Source organism: Perna viridis, chromosome 11, assembly GCF_037379345.1.
Source record: "Perna viridis isolate PV_CMFRI_1.1 ecotype Kerala chromosome 11, ASM3737934v1, whole genome shotgun sequence".
Classification (NCBI taxonomy): domain Eukaryota; kingdom Metazoa; phylum Mollusca; class Bivalvia; order Mytilida; family Mytilidae; genus Perna; species Perna viridis.
In genome coordinates, this window is record NC_142455.1 from 22,739,043 (window position 1) to 22,760,168 (window position 21,126).

At 31.7% G+C, this 21,126-nt stretch overlaps 1 protein-coding gene across 1 annotated transcript in view; it reads left to right on the forward strand.

The window, feature by feature from the left end:
• The window catches only part of LOC148603394 (uncharacterized), a 71,024-nt gene extending 59,900 nt beyond the window's left edge, over window positions 1-11,124 (forward strand). Inside the window, exons 27-31 of the mRNA XM_088551541.1 lie at window positions 697-2,256; window positions 2,772-2,896; window positions 4,414-4,492; window positions 7,093-7,322; window positions 8,026-11,124. Of these exons, the coding sequence (XP_088407667.1) occupies window positions 697-2,256; window positions 2,772-2,896; window positions 4,414-4,492; window positions 7,093-7,322; window positions 8,026-8,211 (2,180 nt within the window). The 3' untranslated portion in view covers window positions 8,212-11,124. The remainder of the gene's footprint in view (window positions 1-696; window positions 2,257-2,771; window positions 2,897-4,413; window positions 4,493-7,092; window positions 7,323-8,025) is intronic.
• The last annotated feature ends 10,002 nt before the right edge of the window (window positions 11,125-21,126 follow it).

A 21,126-nucleotide genomic window follows, 5' to 3' on the forward strand; every position in this document is an offset into this window, starting at 1 on the left:
CTCTGAATCTTCAAAAAGATTATTACTAAACGATGTTTATATGTGCTTTAGAGTATCATGCACATAACCGAAATGAGAAATTTTTTTCTCAAAATGTTAACCATGCATTAACATGGCTGCATATAATTTACCAAAAAGGCCATGCTGATCAAGTGGCAGTTTATATTCGACTGTCAGAGCATTTCCGGTCGTAAAATTAAATAGCCATATCCTTGTTATCATCCCTAGACATTTTTGTTTTATGCAATGATTTAAATATTAATAATTTGATCCTTTTAAAATTTATCAAGATTTCTAACCACTTTGACAGACTGGCTATGAGGTTATGGCCTCAACTGATCTGAAATTAGGGACCAACGTTTAGTGCAAAGCATGGATTAAATTGAATTTTACTATTAGACTCCAGCAACAGCAAATGGATGTCTATTGAATTTCAGAAAATGAACTTTCATAGTTAAGTAAACTTTGTTTTGTTCCGAATGATTCACTAATCATATTAATTTTGCAAAGTTTGATACGCTGAACACGTGTTTCAGTGAGTAATCTCTTATTCGAAAAATCAGAATAAAATACACAGGAAGCCACTTAAAGAAAAGAAAGCCGTGAAACACGAAACAAGATTAAGAATTTTTGGATTACCTTTGCCCGCGTTACAAATTTCGAAAATATAAAATAATGAAACATGTTTGATTTCAGATTTTATGCGTTGTCCTGGTCTCTTTAGATGTCAACGATCTACTATTTGCTTGACGATAGAGAAAGTATGTGATAGTAAAAAACATTGCCCTATGGGAGATGATGAATCTATATGTTACACGCAATGTCCAGAGGTATGCTCTTGTAGTGGAAGCGTACTTATTTGTCACAACGTTGACTTGAGGTCTGTTTTCGAATCCGCTTCTCCGATAGTAAGGAAAGTAGATTTAAGCCATTCTAAATTTCCGGAAAACAGTTTTTTGATACCTCAATACCAATTTGCAGCAGAAATGATATTTCACAATTGTAGCATAAAACTTTTACCATCATTTTCGTTTCTAAATATGACTAATATGTTGTATTTGGACTTGAGTTACAACCTAATTGAGAGATTGCTCGCCAACACATTTTTCGGTCTTGTGAAATTAAAAAGATTAGATATTGATGGAAATAATCTCTTAAGCGCTATTGAACCCATGACATTCAGATCACTACAGCACATACAAACGCTCGACATAACTGGTTCCAAATTAAAAGTTGTAGAGGACGATGCCTTTGTTGGGCTTGGAAGCCTTCTATTTCTTAATCTTTCACGAAACAAAATTCATACTATTAAAAACAATGGCTTCAATGGACTTAATTCATTGCAGAATATGGACTTTACCAGAAATAAAGTACAAATATTTTCTTTAAGCATATTTTCCCCGTTAGAAATGTTGAAATATTTAAAAACAGATTATTTTCTTTTCTGTTGTCTTAAACCCGTATCGGTTTCAGAAGAAAATTGCTATCCGAAAATGGACGAGTTTTCTTCCTGTAGTGATCTAATGAGAAATGATATTTTACGCGTTTTTCTTTGGATAATTGGAGTTTGCGCATTAATAGGAAATTGTGGAATTATCTTGTACCGTTTGAGTAACCAGAGACATTTATTACAGAAAGTTCATTGGTTCTATGTGTTTAATTTGAGCATATCAGATTTCTTTATGGCTGTTTACCTTATCATAATTGCTACATCAGATATGTACTATAAAGGGAATTATAGTTTCCATGATATAGACTGGAGGACGAGTATATATTGTAAGCTGGCTGGTGTGTTATCAACTTTATCATCGGAGGCTTCAGTTTCATTTATTATGCTGATTACGGTGGACTGCTTTTTAAAGATTAAATACCCATTTGGAAATAAACAGATAACATTGAAAGGAGCAAAATTGTCCTGTATAATATGCTGGATAATTGTGGTTTTTCTCAGCCTTTTCCCGCTATGTTATACTGCCTACTTCTCGGAATATTTTTATTCAAATACAGCCGTATGCTTAGCTCTCCCATTCTCAAAACGGAATACATATGGATTGGAGTACTCAGCAGCTATTTTTATCTTTTACAACTCAGTTACCTTTCTCATCATCGCATACTGTCAATGTTGTATCTATAATGCAGTCCAAAGGAGCAACAGACAATTTAGTACAAAAAGAGGTCAAAATCTCGCATTAGCTAGAAGGCTATTCCTTATTGTATTGACAGACTTTTTGTGTTGGTTTCCGATTGGAGTTATAGGTAAGTTGTTCATCAAAGAAAAATGCAAGGTACACGTACATTGACATAATTATAAAAAGTCAATCAATGCACGATCAAATACAGTCTTTGAACCGATCCGCGCAACGATTTGACGGATCGATGACCGTTGACTGATTGATCGCTGACGGATCGATGACCGGTGACCGGTCTGATCGCAGTTTTGTTATGTAAAATGACGTACACTCTGTTTAAAATAAGATAAATGTAAAATAAAAGCATAAATTGATTTTTAAATATATTATATTATGTAAATATGTGTAAAATTGACAAAGACAACAACAAAAAAACGTAAAATACAATGATTGCCCTGTGGTCACGTGATGGATCGGTTTTACGGATCAATGACTGACCGGAAACTGATCGGTGATCGATGACCGATCGCAATTTTTGTTGCACGGATCGGTTCAGGTACTGTAACAATACACAAACTGTTTCGCCAATTTATGTTGTTTTTTGACTTGGTTTGTCGGATTTTTTATGTGTTTCCTTTTTAGGTATTTTTGCTCTAAGAGGACACATATTTCCATCAGAAGTATACTCTTGGGTGGCTGTATTTGTATTGCCAGTAAATTCAGCTTTGAATCCCTTCTTATACACTTGCTCTGTTGTTCTTAACCCGGTAAGTATATTTCGGGAAAAAAAACTAATCAAGGGATCCAAGCGGAAATTATAACAATTATATTCCAAGGATAAAGACAGGACAAAGAAAATAATAACAAACAACCCAAGCTACCAAAATAAGGTGTACAATGACACAAGAGTAAATAAGCAACCCGGGCTCCACTAAAAACTGGGAGCATGAACGAGGTGTACTGACGGGATAAAAGCTATCTGCTAGGATAGGAAACCTAACCGATGTGGTTGATAAAATTTGGTATACGAAAGAAGAAAGGAAAACTATGACACGGTGAACAATTCGGTTTTCATGGTATATGAATACACCAAAAAGATCCACGAATTCATGATGACGAACATAAATCTTTTGTAAACTATAGTGATAACTTTGATTTTATATAACATACCCCTGGTCAAGAAGCTAGTTGAAAATGATTAATGTCTAGCACATTTTTGACAAGCTCTTAAACCACGTAAAAAAGATAATAAAATAACTCCATATACAGGTGTTGAAGTTGTATCAAATGAAAAGAAAGCTGACAATGGGGAGTGAGAAGTCATCGCGTTTGTCGTTAAGTTTAGTCATGGGTTTCCCTTTCCATCGATTTCTGCTTAGATGTAGAGAAACAACTAGTTTTGTATTAAACTCAATCCACAGATGCAATGGACGTTGATTTAAGGTTTTATTGAATGTAAAAAAAAAACAACTTTTCTACAAAACACCATTCAAAGCTTAGAAAATAGTACATTAATTATTATCAATAATATACCGGATTCTCGTTATTGTGCAGCTAATGATACTGCCATATTTAATTGTTTTCGATATTGTATATTTTCATCAGCAACTGTAAAACGTGATGATATGTTGATTAATTATTTTAATGTAAGAGAATGCATACAAGTTATTATTTTTTTTAATTTTTTTTAAGGACTGATCAGAACGTTCTATGCTTTGATCTGATTAAATGAATTGTTTCATATCATAATTTTTGTCTTTTACTAAAATGTTAATGGGATACTATTTTTAATTATTGGCACTAACTCACATTTCTGATAGTATATCCATACTAGTTTCCGTAACGTTTCCCACTTCTCACGAATTTTATAACTATCAAACCAGGGATATGAAAAATAATATGTTTCGCTATACCCAATAATTTTGTTTCAATAAAAAAATGAAACAAATAAAACATGACCAAATATTAAAAAAAAAAACAAAAATATTGAAATCTGACCCCCATACAGATTCTTTTTGAACAATAATTTGATTTCAGCAGCTTTCTGCGCTTTCTAATTGGATAACAAATTGTGTCCATCATCTTATAGACAAAATTTTGTTATGTGACTATGACGTCATCAACCTTTTTAATATGTTTCCGCGATGAATTTTGATACTATTCAAATTATAAGGAATGACAGTTATATTTTTGAAGTTATTTCTTCATAGACCGGCGAAATACAACAGTGATTCCTTAATTAAGCTTTGTGTGTAAGTTACTGTTTGTCAATGTTTTATCGTAGAAAGTTCGGACTGTATCGATTATTAGGGAAAAGTTAATGAATAAACAGCTGAGAAACAAAAGACGGCACAGAGGTACAGGTAATATTATATCAGTTATACTACAATCTCCAAATCTGAACAACCATAATGCATTGAGAGTGTATATATTAGTAATATATGATCACTGACAGTATACAGTAGCGTCACTATCGGGACCCTTCGAAGGGAACAAATGTAACAAATGTATGAATAATGTTTAACAATTTAACTTACTAAAAATTATTATAATTGCAATATAAAGAAAACATAGAATCGAACAAAAACGCAAAACATCGCTTTACCCCAAATCTAAGCCTCATCCGCATAATGTTTTAATTTCAATATATTACACTGTTATTGTCTGTATATCATGTTTAAGAGTAATCAAGTGAACCAAGGTTATAGCGGTAATCAAAAGAATGTTATCCAGGGACAAAGACCAGACATGGAAAACAGACATACACAACAAAGAACATAAAGTAACTAAAATCATACATTTAAAGTAACAAAAGTAAATGAGCAACTCGGACTAAAAACTGGGAGCATAGACCAGGTGCACCGGTAGGGTAAGCGTCCTCTGCTTTTCTAGAAACACCCGCCGAGTTGCTCAAGAAGTCTAATGGGGTGAGGCAACTCTACCATCTTACTTGCTAGTACATTACTATGTAGATACATATCATGCACGGCGAGGATCAAAATATTATGTTAATACAAGGATGCATACATATATATAATCAAGTCTAAACTACACCCCAACTCGAGGAAAGGAAAATTATGACCCGTTGAATAAATCAGTGTCATGGTGCTGATGGATACACCATAACGATAAAACATAGTTCTTCCGAGTTGCTCATTTACTTTCGTTACTCTATATGTATTATTTCAGTTACTTCATGTTCTTTGTTGTGTTTGTCTGTTTTCCATGTCTGATCTTTGTCCCTGGATTATATTCTTTTGATTTCCGCCAGAATCTTGGTTCCCTTGATTACTCCTCCGCATAGATAACTTCTTAAATGACGACATTTGATTCTAGCATCATCAGACATTAATCTTTATCGTATCTGAATAATCTAGGGTTGATCTGATTACGCATGGTTAGTTTGTTGAATAATAATTTCTCAGTTACTAATCTTTTATATTCGCGATGTGCATAATAGTGTCCACACCTTTCGAAAGGGACTATACACCCTACCATCCTGCAATGTTTTTGTGACTATTGACTTTCTCTTCTTGCCGATAAAAATTTTTCTTCATATCAAGTATAGCTATCGACCGCACAAGAAACAAGATGACATTACTAGACAAGTCAACTAACAATGTTTTCAAAATTATTTTTATGATCAAAGCATTTTTATTATGAGTCATACGTGTACAAGGGTAATCAAAGGAACCAAGATTCTAACGGAAATAAAAGGAATGTCAATACAGAGACAAAGACCAGACATGGAAAACAGAAAAAACACGACAAAGAACATAAAGTAACTAAAATAATACATACAAATAACAAATGAGAGACTTGTGAAGTCCAAATGAACTAATAAGACATCTTCACTTAAGATCAGTTCACAAACGTTTTATGGTAATCATCGTGGACTCGTGGATCGTTACGTTGTATCCATCTGCACCATGAAAACTTATTTGTTCAACATGTCATAGTTTTCCTTTCCTCTTTCGTCTACACTAGACTTGAGTTTTTATAATCAACTCGGCTGGGGTTTCTAGAAAAGAAGAGGACGCTTACCCTGCCAGTGCACCTCGTCATGATTCCAGTTTTTAGTAGAGACCGAATTGTTCATTCACTTTTGTGACTATGAATTACATTACAATTTTTGTGGTGAGGGTCAGAACATTTTTGTAAGTAAATATCTTCTTATATGTGGCATTACAAGTATACTTTAATCTTAATCTTTGCGGTTTTGTAAACCAATTATAGATAGCCCAGGCCTGAGCACCACAACACTTTATAAAAGACTTGAAAATTAGATTATTCTCCATAATGTTATGGTAACTCCTATCAAAATTTTTTAAATTGATGATGTCACAAACAGTTAGGATTTACATCGAGTCTACACTAGACTTGAGTTTTTATAATCAACTCGGCTGGGGTTTCTAGAAAAGAAGAGGACGCTTACCCTGCCAGTGCACCTCGTCATGATTCCAGTTTTTAGTAGAGACCGAATTGTTCATTCACTTTTGTGACTATGAATTACATTACAATTTTTGTGGTGAGGGTCAGAACATTTTTGTAAGTAAATATCTTCTTATATGTGGCATTACAAGTATACTTTTAATCTTAATCTTTGCGGTTTTGTAAACCAATTATAGATAGCCCAGGCCTGAGCACCACAACACTTTATAAAAGACTTGAAAATTAGATTATTCTCCATAATGTTATGGTAACTCCTATCAAAATTTTTTAAATTGATGATGTCACAAACAGTTAGGATTTACATCGAGTTAGGTTTTTTTCAAATTTTGTGGCACTGTGACATGACCACAATGACAGAAATAATCTTTTAAAAGATCTGCCTTAAAATAAGATAATTGGAACAAATGTTTTTTTTAAAACATTGGTACTTAGGAGGAATCCGTACGAGTTAAAAATACTTGTTACTTGTTGCTGCATCATACGTTTCAAAACAGAACGATTTTTTTTTCAGATTGTCAAATTGAGCTCAAAACCCCCTTGGTGTTTGTTGATCGACTTGAAGATTTGTTTCTAAAGCGTAGCAGTCTAAGAGAGATGCTAGAATTGAGATTATTGAAACCGAAAGAAAGTTATTTTCTGCTTTTCACTATTGTTAATGCTTTGTCCTACCTGCACCAAAAGGAATACACTTTGGAGAAGCACATCACCCAAGACTCAATCATAATCCTAATAGAAAACGAGGTATTTTAAACAAAAAATATTGATTATTTTAGCTGTCTGTATAAATTTTAAGTTGAACAAGGATTCCTATTGAGAAACCTACTTTGATAAAAGAAAATAGGAATAGTGGCCAACTCAAAAGGAGGAGAAGAATGAAAATTATATAGAAACAAAAGCAATGCATGGAGAAATCCTTCAAAAATAAAATTCAATTAGCAACATAAGTCATTGTTAGCAAAGAGTATTGACTCCCTTTGAAGCTTTTGCGTATTTTAGTCCATTTCGTATTATATATACATTTACTTTTTTTTAATTTAAATTCGGCGCTCTGGATTTTATATGGACTGGTACTTAACCATATATATAGTAGTCTGTAAGTAGATAGCTACAACATTATGATGGAACGATTCATATATTGCGATTTCTGTACAACCGAAGTACTAAGTACACAATGAAGTCTGAGAATCGGTGTATCTAATCTCCTTTTCTTTGTTTCAATAACCATTGTTTTTCTTCAACTCGATTGTATAGCTAACTCGTCAGTTCTTTCTACAAAAAGACATGTAGACCTTTAACCGTGACGTTTGGGATTTCAACAGAACAGCGAAAACTTGATACATAGCAAACAAAATTTCATTGTTAAATAGTTATAGTTTGAACTATTTTCATATTTCTAATACTTTACCTAGAAACGAAATATTGTTTATATCCTTACTTTTTGTAGGCAATTGTGCAAGTGAAGATCATATCACCTATAAAGGACATTATCAGTAACAATGACAGAGGTAAAGATATTGAAGACATAGGCATAATCACAAAACTAATTCTTAGATACACCAATAAGAAGCTACGAGAGGAGCATAAAATTACAGAGTCCATACAGATGTATACTGCTACAACTAGTTTGTGATAATTTTAAAAAAGAAAACTTGAATTTAAGGATCTGGAAATGGATGGTTTGTAAAACAATATTCACTTGTAAATATTTACTGCATTAGTATTGAACTATAATACACCCTTTACTGGAGGAATAAAGAATCAGATTACAATATTAACAGAACAAAGACTAAATCTGTCAAAAGGGTGTTGTCGAAAAATAGTCTGTGTTTGTGTATGATGCTTAGGAAGAAAATACGACGCATGCCTGGCATTATTTTGTAACAATAAACAATACTGAAATATGTACATTTTTTTCTATCTCGAGTGAATCATAAGATAATTGAGCATATCCGTGAAAAAAATTGTGAGTGGTCGTGACTTCCTCGATCATTTTTGAGTGTCGAATTACAGACATTGTGTTGTCGTACTATTAGATATTGTAATACAAAAGTAGTGTTCTGTAAATAAGTTACACTTCATTGAATAAAAATGACAGATTTGGATAAAGGAGTAGTAGTTATATACTAGTGTACTCGTCGGTATATTCTCTATGATATTTATGATATTGTCAGTATCTAAATCGAAAATTACTTTTGTTAGATGCTTATCTACCATTAAAATAAGAAAATGAACTATGTATTTAAAAAGAAATATTCAAATTATGTTTTCTATTGCGCTATAGCTTAAATATGTTGGTCAATTTTTCAAATGATATTTCTTGAAAATAAGCAGTTAGTTTTCACAAAAATTGGTTATTGTTCACTAATTTCAAGTTATCAACTATTTAGCTTTAAAAATACCTTTTTATATATGCATTATATGTGATTGTTTAAACCATATATCGATTATCCTATATCGCATACCCTATATAACACCTCTTAATCTATATTGCATACACTATATCAAACCCCTAGACCTATATCACATGTATCAATCCGAGTCTCCTATATCACCCCGCGGGCCGGTTGCCCTTGGGTTAATATAGAAGACTCGGATTGATACATGTGATACAGATTTTGTATTATGATTTGTATGTATGATTTTAGTTACTTTATGTTCTTTGTTGTGTATGTCTGTTTTCCATGTCTGGTCTTTGTCACTGGATTACATTCTTTTGATTACCGCTATAACATTAATTCCCTTGATTACTCTTTGACATGTTATATTCAGTATGTAATGAAAGCAAAAGTAAAATATTTATCAACATTTTTTAAACATTTTAATTGTTACATAAGAATATTAGTAAAAATAGGATATTACACATATTTATAGCACATGCTGTTGATTTCATGTTTTATAATCCATATTTCCCTAATGTTCATATGAATTTAAGGAAAAGTAGTTTAAAAGTAAATCCATACATTTATCGGTGCTGCTAAAATTTACATTTAAGTAAAATACAGCTAAGCTATTGTCGATTTTATTAAATTCATAATATTTGTATTCAAAATTAACAATACTTTCAATAACAAACGCTTTTGATATGTACTAACCCCTGTCCTGTTTTAAGTATAAACATTCCTATTATTCTATCATAATATTTAAATTCAATTACCAAAGACAAGTGATTAGTTCTTGCAATCGGTGATGTGTAATGTAGTATGTACATGTGTCCTGAAAATGACTGTTGTTGCATCTTTTTTACTTAATGAAGTTCAGTGTGAAATTATTTTCATGTCGTGAAATAAATAAAGGAAAAAAATAATCAAGATGAACTATAGCTAAATATGTCTTATTCAAAATAGAGTAAAATTGCTAGATGCAAGAAACACTTCATGCATACTACCTTACATGCTTAGAGTATATCAATTTCTCATTTGGAACAAAAACTATACAATGTAAGACTTTATCTATTTCATTTGGAAAATCAACTCGAGCAATCACACATTCTTTGTTGAATATGTGTGTCAAGTATATGTTTCATGTAAAATCGGTCATAGTCATACAAAATGTAGATATACAAGTTATATAATTGATACTTTGAATGTTGTGTATTATAATTATTCAGTGATTGTTTATCAATTCATTTTAGTTACTTATCTAAAGGTATTTCAGTACGTGACCATTGAGAATTATCGTTTATTTTGGTAACGAATGTTTCTTACACTATTCAATGAAATACAAAATCAAGGTATAGATCACGTTCGTTAATTTTGTCATTAAAGTGTAATTCACAAATGAGTATTTCAAACTGTTGTAAAAGAATAACGTCCCCTGACTTTTTGTCAGAATGCCCATGAATTGATATATCCGAGAAAGGGAGTATTAAGTGTAAATCAACATAAGACATTCAGATGCTGCCAGTGGTGAAGTGGTTCACGTTAAAGAAACGTCTCTTTGAACAAGTAATGATTTTGGCACTATATACATCGTATTCTTTCCATATACAGATCTGTATTTTCGAGAAATTCATACATTCATTTCCGACTTAAATAGACCAAATAACGAACGATTACTCTAGGAAATAGTCCTTTATATGTATAATCTACATAATTTCATATCAAAAGTGTGCCAACTGTATGACAAACTTAGACTGGTCCGTAACTGATTCTGGATAAAAAATAAAAGTGAATATGATAGGTTTGTGCCAAGCATTAATCCCCTCATATCTTACTTATACATGTATACTGACAAATACTTAACACCATTAAAATAACCATAAGTGATATTATATATGTATCCTGCCTTGGCGCTAATTCACGTTTGTCTTTGCTTTGCCACATGGCGTCCACGGTTCTCTGAATTATGATACAAGTAGGTTTCTGTCGTAGCTTTCTCTGATTAAGTATTCCTTTTTGTAAAATTCGAATTATTTTTTCTGTATTTTATCAATGCTAAGATATGTTTAGATTTCATCCTATTTTTGTCCAAGAGGTTGTCTTTGTTAAATGTTGTTGATCAAATTTTAATTGTGTGTTGCTTCAATAAACCAAATAGAAATATAGTACTGTTTTTTTTCCAGTTTTATGATTATTTATTGAAATAAAGAATTTGCATTGTATGTTTAACAATCTGACGAAGTACTGTGATAATGTACACTTAGTTTTTTATTTATGTATTTATTTTATTTTTTTTTATTTAAACTACTGTTCTAGCTAAGAACCAAGCAATCATTGATTCATAATTTCCATATTATAGGCAAATGCCTTTTAAGTGCATTACGATTGGTTGTTCACCTTTTACCACCTCAGCGATGAGTTTTTACAACATTGTAAATTCCATGTACATATCGTAACAACGTTACTACCATCGCTTCAACAAAAACTAACGCCGTTAAGAGGCATAAAACGATATTATCTGTTTTTTTTTATATTCATTTAGGCATTGTTTTCTTATAACAATAATTTTGGAAAGAACAGGTTATCAGTAGCTAGTTACTACTTTGGAAATTAAAACTGACAACAATGTCACGTTGTCAGTTGAATGCCACCATTTACAATGTCAAATTTGGGTGTCAATTTCACTGAACGAGAATAACAATACGTTTGATATATTTCAGATAGCTAGAGATTGGTATTATGAGGATTACATATTGTTTTTCTCAGAATTTTCAGAATTTATAGGTTTGAAAAATCGGATCATTAACTCACAAGCCTGACATAAAAATCCCTCCGATAAATTCTAAAAAAAACAATGTTTAATCATATGATAAAAACGTGAAGAGTGACAACATATTCATAGCAAACAAAATGTCTACTCATTTTAGTGATGACGCGGGAAAATTTAATAGCGGTTCTAAATAAATGCCAATCAGGTATTGAATAAAGGTTGTAACATGATGGTTGTCAAATTGTAATTTTAATTGCTTACATTTGAAAAAAAAGCTTAAATTGATCAGATATATCACTAGTTAATGTTTTATAGCCTTTTTGCTTTGTAAAACTTTCTTTGTAAATATCAATGAAAGCAATCAAGAGGACAGATATTCGAGCAAACATCAAAAGAATTTAACCCAGGAGAAAAAACAAGACAGTGAAAACAGACACACGACAAAGACCATTAAGTAACCAAAATAACATGTACAAATAAAAAAAAATGAATGAGCAATTCCGATTTCACGGAGCTTGGACCAGGTGCATTATATGGTAAGCGTCCTCTGCTTTTCTAGAAACACCCACCGAGTTGCTCATAAAAAGTCACGTCCAGAATAGATGAAAAAGCCTTTCTAGTTACACAAAAGAAAAGCTAGAGACACTAGACGAAACAGTCTGTCCGGAATTCGACTGATCTAATTCTAAAATTATACTTTTACTTGTTAATTTTTTTACCATTATTTTTTTCCTAGCTACACGCTTCATGCAAAACTTCTTAACAGAGTTATTGCTCTTCATTTGTAGTGATATCTAACCAAATGTTTTAAACCTGGTTGATACTACTACTTTGAATGGCGTATTAGTACAATTTCGACAATATTGTCAAGACAAATTTCTCCTTTCAAGTGTATGAGTTGTGATATGAGAACTCTATACGCAGGTGCAGAAGTGGTGTTGCCATAAATGAAAGGCAAGAAGACAATATGTAATGAATTATCACCACGTTTGTCGTATAGTTTGGTCAGTATTTTTCTTTTTCCACCGATCTCTAAGTATAGGTAAAGATATGCGGCCGACTTTACATAGTAGTATCCTATATTTCAAGTGCTTTGGGGTAAATAAGTTGTATAAAATCCCCGAAACTAAGATTGTCTATAACGATAATGCGCGTTTTATATAGCGTACCGGAAACCAAGATAAAATTTAACACGCGCCTACCAAGGTAGAAGTAAGTGTCATATCACTTAAATGAAACTGACAATTTAAACGTTGTTGAACTAAAACAATGTTTGTTATTACAAATTAAAGTTCTCATTATAATAGGCTCCCCATACCATAACCTGTATTCAGTCAAAATATCATGGTCCAGTTTTCAAACATATAATAAATGAACAATACCTGTTAAAATCGTTTCAGATTCAATATACACGACTTGTATTATTCCTCTGGCAAGAGATTCTTGATATTGGTGTCTCCTGGTGATACAGCATGTAATACATTATAAACCATGAACTTTTTTGTATTTATTCTTTGTCATCTTTCTAGAGGATCATATATATAACAAAACAAACCAACAGATTTCTACATAATCTTTTATTATGACCGTTCCTGTCATTTTAGATAGAGGCCTAGCGGTGGACGAAAGAAAAATCAAGCTTTTACCATCTGAAAAGATTAATATTTTATACATTTTATATTATTAAATGATAATGATATACTTTTGCTCAGCTGTTGCAAAATGAAATATGATTGGTTACGGCTCGATATTGTAATGCAGTGCTACGTCATTTGACAAGTTATTGGCAGAAGTAAGTTAGAGGTGTCGGTCTCATGAATATTCGTAAAAAAGTGACATCATTTATCAAACAGAAAACAGGTTGATCATAGCAGCTAATGCATAAACTTACCTATGAAAACAAAGAAGAAATAACTATAAAACCAATAAAAAAACGTTGTGAATAAGTAAAAAGAAAGAAACAAGTATTATCTTAAAAATAAGTTAGCCGATGAGGTAAAATGTTGTTCTTTTTATTTTTACTTTTCTGCATTTCATTCAGGAAATAACACATGGCACGCACTTTCGATACAGCTTTGTCAAGATTTTCAAGATTCAAGATTCTTTATTTCACTCAGACACAAGATATGTGTAACATGAGGCAAATACAAATACAATTAATGAAAATGGCAAGGTAGACAGATATACAAAAATTACATAAAATATAAGCATTAAATTACAATATAGTTGAAAGTTTTTTGATAAACATGGAAATTTTAGATAACAAAGTTGTATGACAATTTGAAAACATACCCTTGAACTTGTGTATTGATGGGTGGGATGAAAAATACTTTGGTACATATAGCTTCCTAAGATTTACAACAGTAGAATTTTTACATACAAATAAATAATGAAACTCATCTCCTAATAAACCTTCGTTGCATAAGCTACATATTTGTTCATGTCTAGGTATATTGTGCCATCGTCCAGTTTCTATAGGAAATTTTATATTGGCCGATCTAAATTTGGTTATCCAGATTCGGGATTTCTCGAACGCCACTATGCTATCAGTATTTCCAATCGGGGAACAGAATTGCGATCCAGGTGACTTGCGTTTCAATGGAAGAACTTGAAGGTCAAAGGGTTAAAGGCGAAAATATACTGACTGCGTCATTATATTTATCATTTATGAATTAAAATAATATACATTTCGTAGTTGACGAACGTGAAAAATACATAAAATGTTATTACCATTGTTTAATCAATTTAACAGTATAGTAATACAAAATCTAACAAATTTAGGATACAAATATTGTGGTGTTATAAACCCCAATTAGATTGATTTGATGTACGTATAACGTACATAAATACATAAAATCATTAATGTCTGCGCTATTTACTCGTCAGTGCAGATATTTTTCAAAGAGAAAACTTTGGACGTTTTACCTACTTCTTTGACGGCTAGATACAGTGGACGATATTTCAACGTTGCGATTGGGTGTTGTGTGATTGTGTATCATTCTCTATAAACCTAACTGATTGAAATCGACGTAGTGACGTTTCTGACGTTTCTGACGTTAGACTAACGTCATCTTTGAAAAAGTTTTTATATCTTGTGAAAGTTAAATATTACTAAATATCAACTCTTGTATTTTTTTTCCAATACATAAATGGTATATGGGAAAAGTTAAATATAATGAATGTTTCAGTGTGAAGTACACCCAATTCGAATTAATATTGACACCTTACAGACAATCTATCTTAAATATTGGATTTGAGAGAAATCAAGATGCACCCATTATTGTTCAGAAAAATTGTTCTATTTTGTCTTAATTCTAAGAAATTTCTATTTGTAGAAAAAAATTTCCAGTTTTCAGACTTAAAAATATTATTTTATCTATTTGCAGATAATTTGAGAGTTATGACATCCACCTAGAGTATTACATTTTATCAAAAATGTAATGTTTTCATTTTTCAGAAATTGCGTGGTTTGGTAATCTTTTACTGAGAATTTTATATCCCGTATCAAGTACAATTTGACATTTTCTCAGACTAAATTCACGAATTTACGATTTCGACTGAAATTTGTAGTAATTGTATTGACCTAAACAACTATATTTTTCCCAAATGTGATATGTTCATTAAAAAAGTTGAGAAATTCTATTGTTTTGATTAATTTCAATACACAAAAACTGTTTGCAATATCCTGTTTCCAGAAAAAGATGACATTTTCCAGACTAAAAATATATATTTTGGATTTTTAGATATATATTAGAGTAATTGCATCCACTTAAATAACTAGATTTTCCAAACATGATTTTTTTTAATTTTGTTTTAATAGCTATCAATCACACATATACTGTGCGTAATATCCTCTTAACAGTTTATGTTTTGAGACTAATATCATATAAAGTGGATTTTGTTTTTACTTTTTACATATAAAAAGTTTTTTTTGCATTTACATGGAGTACTACATTTATCCAGATTAGGTATTTTTTTAGGGGGGAAAAGTGACAAATTTTGTTGTTTTGATATCTTTTAATTGAGAAAAAACTCTGTTCTCAATATCCTGATTCGAGTAAAAGTTGATATTTTTTTTCAGAATGAAAACATATATTTTGAATTTATGACATATCAATAGTTATGGCAGTCAACTGGAGTATTTCAATGTTTCCAAACTAAAAAGATATATTACAGATTTTTAGATGTATCAAGAGTAATCAAATCCACCTGAGGTAACATTTTTCCAAATATGGTATTTTTAGATTTTATTTTCGTTATGAATGATTGTGTAAAAGATAAAGGCCTAAAATTGAAAGTCCTGTGTTTAAATTGTTGTGGTATTAAAGCAAAATTGAAATATCCAGAATTTCAAACTCTTATTTAAAACTTGACAAAGCTTGCTTTTTACAAACTAAAACTGACGTCCTAGATACTATAGAACTCCCAGGTTATACATAGAAAACAAACTGCAAGAAGACGTTCAGGTGGAAATATAGTTGGTTATAAAAATGAATTAGAGAGTTGTGCAGATATTGCTTTTACCAATTGCAAATAAATTATGTGGTTTAAATGTAGCAAGGAACTGTTCAAAACAGATAAGCCTGTATTATCTAGAGTCGTTTACATTCGTCCAGAGTACACAAAATTCTCATTTGAAGATGTCTTTTTAGATATTGAACAGGAATTTCGTACATTCTCAAAATATTTGTCTTCTTTTTTTGGTGACTTTAATGCAAGAACTTCTGACGAAAATGACTTTAGTTTATTGAACTGAATGAAAGTAAACACTCTGACAGTAATATTACTGAGTTTATAGAAAACTCCAATCATTATTTGGAAAATATAGGAATCCTCTGTAAAAGAGTATGGACAGGGTCAAAAACAGATACGGAAATTATGGATTTTTTACTTTTTTAAGAGTTATCGCATCCACCTGAAATTCTTCTTTTTTTTTCATGTTTTTTTTAATGAGCCAGTGTTTCCACTGAATTATGAGTAATATCCGTTTTTCAGGCAAGGAACTAAGAATTTATGTTTGTAATGCAACATGAAATGTAGGAAATTGGATTTTTTTATTCCTAAGCATTTCCCAATCTTATCATAAATCTGAAATATAAAAAATATCAGTTTTATATATTGTAAATGTCGATATGCTGTACACTTGTTTCAAGGAGTAACCTCTCATCAGCAGCATTAAAATCAAATATGTAGGAAGATCATCATCAAAATATTAATTGCATACAAGAAGTACTCAAAACCAAAACTATCGAAAGATGAAGTCAAATTTATCACCGAGAGGTTCTGCCATATTCAACGCAATGAATGAGGCCTGTGTTTGACGTATTTTTTTTTAATTTGGAATACTGCAAGATATTATAAATAGGGTAGATAAAATATCAAAATTATTCGGGGGCGGACAAGTCTAACTACTGGACTGATGAATACCCACGAGGACCTCAGGTCCAGCATCAGCGGTATCGACCTAGTGGTTCTTAAATACAAAGACAATATCAGTTCTATATATTGTAAATCTTGAAAGATCAAAATATTAGTGTTATAAAAGAAGTACTCAAAACCAAAATATCTAAAGAGGAAGCCAAATCCATCACCGAGAGGTTCTACCATATACAACGCAAGGAAGGAAGCTTCAGTTTTGTACTGTAAGATTTTTAAAATGATGTATATAAGCGGTCCTGCCGTAATAATTGCTGTCTTTTCGAACATTTTCATGCAAACTTTAGCTTCTATATTTTGTGTGAACAAAGTTTTTTTCTGTTTCAGTCAGCTGCATCCTGTGTGTAACGTTTGTATTCAATCCATGTCTTTCCACACTTTTGTTATGCGCCTCTTGAAACTCTACCAAAGACGAACCCTTCTCAAAATGTTGTGAAACAGGGAGCATTTTCACGACATATTTTAGATGTCTGCACTTTTTGTTATAAAACTATATTAGATTTTGTGACAGTATATTTCCATACATTACAACATTAGCTTGGAATAAAAAAAATAAAATAAACTGTTATTCTGATCCAAAATTGAAATGTGTCACTTTTGAGCTTTATAACTTCTTTATTCATCCCCATTGTCAATTATGAATACCAAAAATTTCGAAAGCGGCAGGTTTTAAGCTTCCAATGGGAGACGTACAAGATTGTCGAAGATTACGGAATATATGATTAAATGTCGGGTGGGTCTAGCCGAAGGCAGGAGAAAGCGGGACATTTATTACTTATATAAATGCATTTATTTCAATCTTTTCCACATCAATTATTTCTATTCGTAATCATCAGGTCTAATGAAAAAGTGGTTTTTTTTTATTTTGCTCATTTATATTTAAAACTTCGCAAATATTACAGGAAAGAGTAATCAAAGGGAACCAAGGTTATAGCGGTAATCAAAAGAATGTAATCCAGGGACAAAGACCAGACGTGGAAAACAGACATACACAACAAAGAACATAAAGTAACTAAAATCATACATACAAAGTAACAAAAATAAATGAGCAACTCGGACTCCCCTAAAAACTGGGAGCGAGGACCAGGTGAACCGGTAGGGTAAGCGTCCTCTGCTTTTCTAGAAACAACCGCCGAATTGCTCATAAAAAGTCAAGTCCGGGGTAGTCGAAAGAGGAAAAGAAAACTATGACACGTTGAACAAATCAGTTTTCATAGCGCAGATGGATGCACCGTAACGATCGACGAGTTCATGGTGACGACCATAAAACTCGTGATGACTTCAATTTTGTAGCAAAACAACCCTGTTCAAGAGGCCTATTAGTTACAATTCTAGCGAGATACAAAAAGGCTACGTGGTTTCGGCAAGCTCTGGCATAACTTATGAGTTGTGATATGAACACTCAATACGCAGGTGCTGAATGGATGTTGCTACAGATGAAAGGAAAGTTGACAATTCTGAATGAAAAGTCATCACCTTTGTCGTAAAGTTTGGTCAATAGTTTTCCTTTACCGTCAATTTCTAAGTGTAGGTCAAGATATGAGGCTGACTACACAGTGTCTGTAGTATCCTTTATCTCAAGTTTTTTAGGTAGATGCTATGAATCAAACCCTCAAAATTAGGATTGTTTAAAGATAATACGTCATCTATATAGCGGAAACTGATATTAAAGGGTCTAGCTAAACGATATTCTTTCTTTCGGATCAGATCAGCTATAAAGTCAGCCTGATAAGAGTGAAGGAATAAGCCAGCAAATACAGGAGCACAATTTATTCCCATTGGAATACCGACCGTTTTTTGATAAACGTGTCCATCACACTGGACAAATATGTCATCGATTAAAAATCTTCTTCTGTATATTTGGAAGATAATTTGGAATTATTACTAACAAAGTGTGAGGAATCGCTACCAAGAACTATATATTTGTAACAGGGTGTACTATTTTGTTTTGGAAAAACAACGAGGTATAATGTTTTTAAGTCGGGATTTTAACTGAGTATAAAGAATAGAAGATTACATTTTTGAACATTCATAGATTTTAATGCTATTATATTCTGATAATAGTCTTGAACTGATATAATTGAATATGATATAATTCGGGGTCAGAAAAGTCTGACTACTTGATTGGTGAATACCCTGGGGAACCTCAGGTGCACCAGCAGCAGCATCGACCCAGTTATTATATATATAATATATTACTTTTATATATTATGAATTTCAATATGTTGTACAAATGTTTCAAGGAGTAACCTCTCACCAGCAGTTTAAGAATCAAATAATAGTAAGATTATAATCCGTAACTACATGTAAATGGTGTACAAGATAGTGCTTTGGACAAATATTCAATAGTGCTTTAATTTCCGAGTTTAATTTTCAATGATTAAGAGATAATAGGCCACCGTATAATATTACAATGTATGTTTGAATATTCTGTACTGAATAAAAACTCCATTCATCCACAGATATATTTTTTCCAATGAAAGATTGTTCTTTTAATAACTCATTAGCTGCCCTAATAGCATAAGACTGTATTAAAATTCAGGTTTATCTTTGGTCGAACCTTTGCATTTTATTTCATACATAAATCGCAATTGCTTTGATTATTTTCTACGATTAAATTCTAGTTTAATTAATGTGCTAGCGATATAGCGACATCGTAATATTTAAATAAAATAATACAAAAAGAACAACTGCCAAAGCCTGGTACCAAAGTTGTGCATACTTAATTTAATAAATTCATTTTCAACAAAACATTCGAATTTTATGTTTCCTAGTTTCATTTGTTAACAAACAATTGCATAATGGGTAACTAACGCTTGTCGAAAAATAGTGCTATCGCGTATCGCACAGCATATATTGTGCATCGTATACTGTATCTCATAAATCGTATATCGGTATTGTACATCGTACGGGTAGTAAGTTTACACGATCCGAGCACTAAACTATATGTTCTCACTTGTTCAATTCATTATTATCGATGTAACGGCATGATTTAATGGAGAGATGCCACAAAATTTTTTCTCAATTTTTGGTTTATTTGATTTATTACAACTAATATATATAATAAAATCACCCCTTGTAGTCACTAACGTCGTTTAATTGAACATAAATTGATTCAAAATCGACGATGACCCAAGCCGTACGAATTTTATTTACCTATGTGATCACGTGACCGTGTAACGTCATTGGTACTTAATTCATAGATCGAGTTGTTGAAATTCGTGGGCTTTTTGACACGATTTCTACAACTGAAAGTGAACTGAGAGTTTTGATTTGCCAGCGAATATGTACTTACAGTTGCATCTATTTAAACAACTTCCAGACGAAAATGATAAACAATGACAGAAATTATTCATGTTTGAAGACTGGACAGACTAGACTACCCACAATGAGAAGACGCCATTTCTGTTCGAAGATTACATAAATATATTTCATTATGTTCTCTCATGTGAGAGTTAACCTTTTATATAAAATTAATTAAATTCATATTCTAAGATCGAAACTTCCGATCTCGATTTTCAATGAAAATATTGATTTCACACGTTTTTACGGAACATTACTATTAACAAGTGTCCCAGTACCCAGTGTAATATAAAGTTCCCGCAAAAAAAAACTATCTTCCTCTTACGTTGACTACATACATGTAACGGCAGTGATGACAGTATCTCAGAGGAAAATCGGGATCCGTTTCAGTCAAGATCTTATATTTTATCTAGTAAGATATGGACAATAAACTGAATATTTAACTTGATTTTTGGCAAAACTGAAAACTCTTCTTATGAATGGAAATACATCACATTTTCATAAATTATTTTCTTACAATATACATATAGATCAACATTGTTAAGAAATCTACACAACATATTTACAAATAAAGGAAGCATTGACTATATACAATAATAACAAACATATACATGTATTGTAAATTTCTATATGCTGTGTATGTGTTTCAAAGAATAAC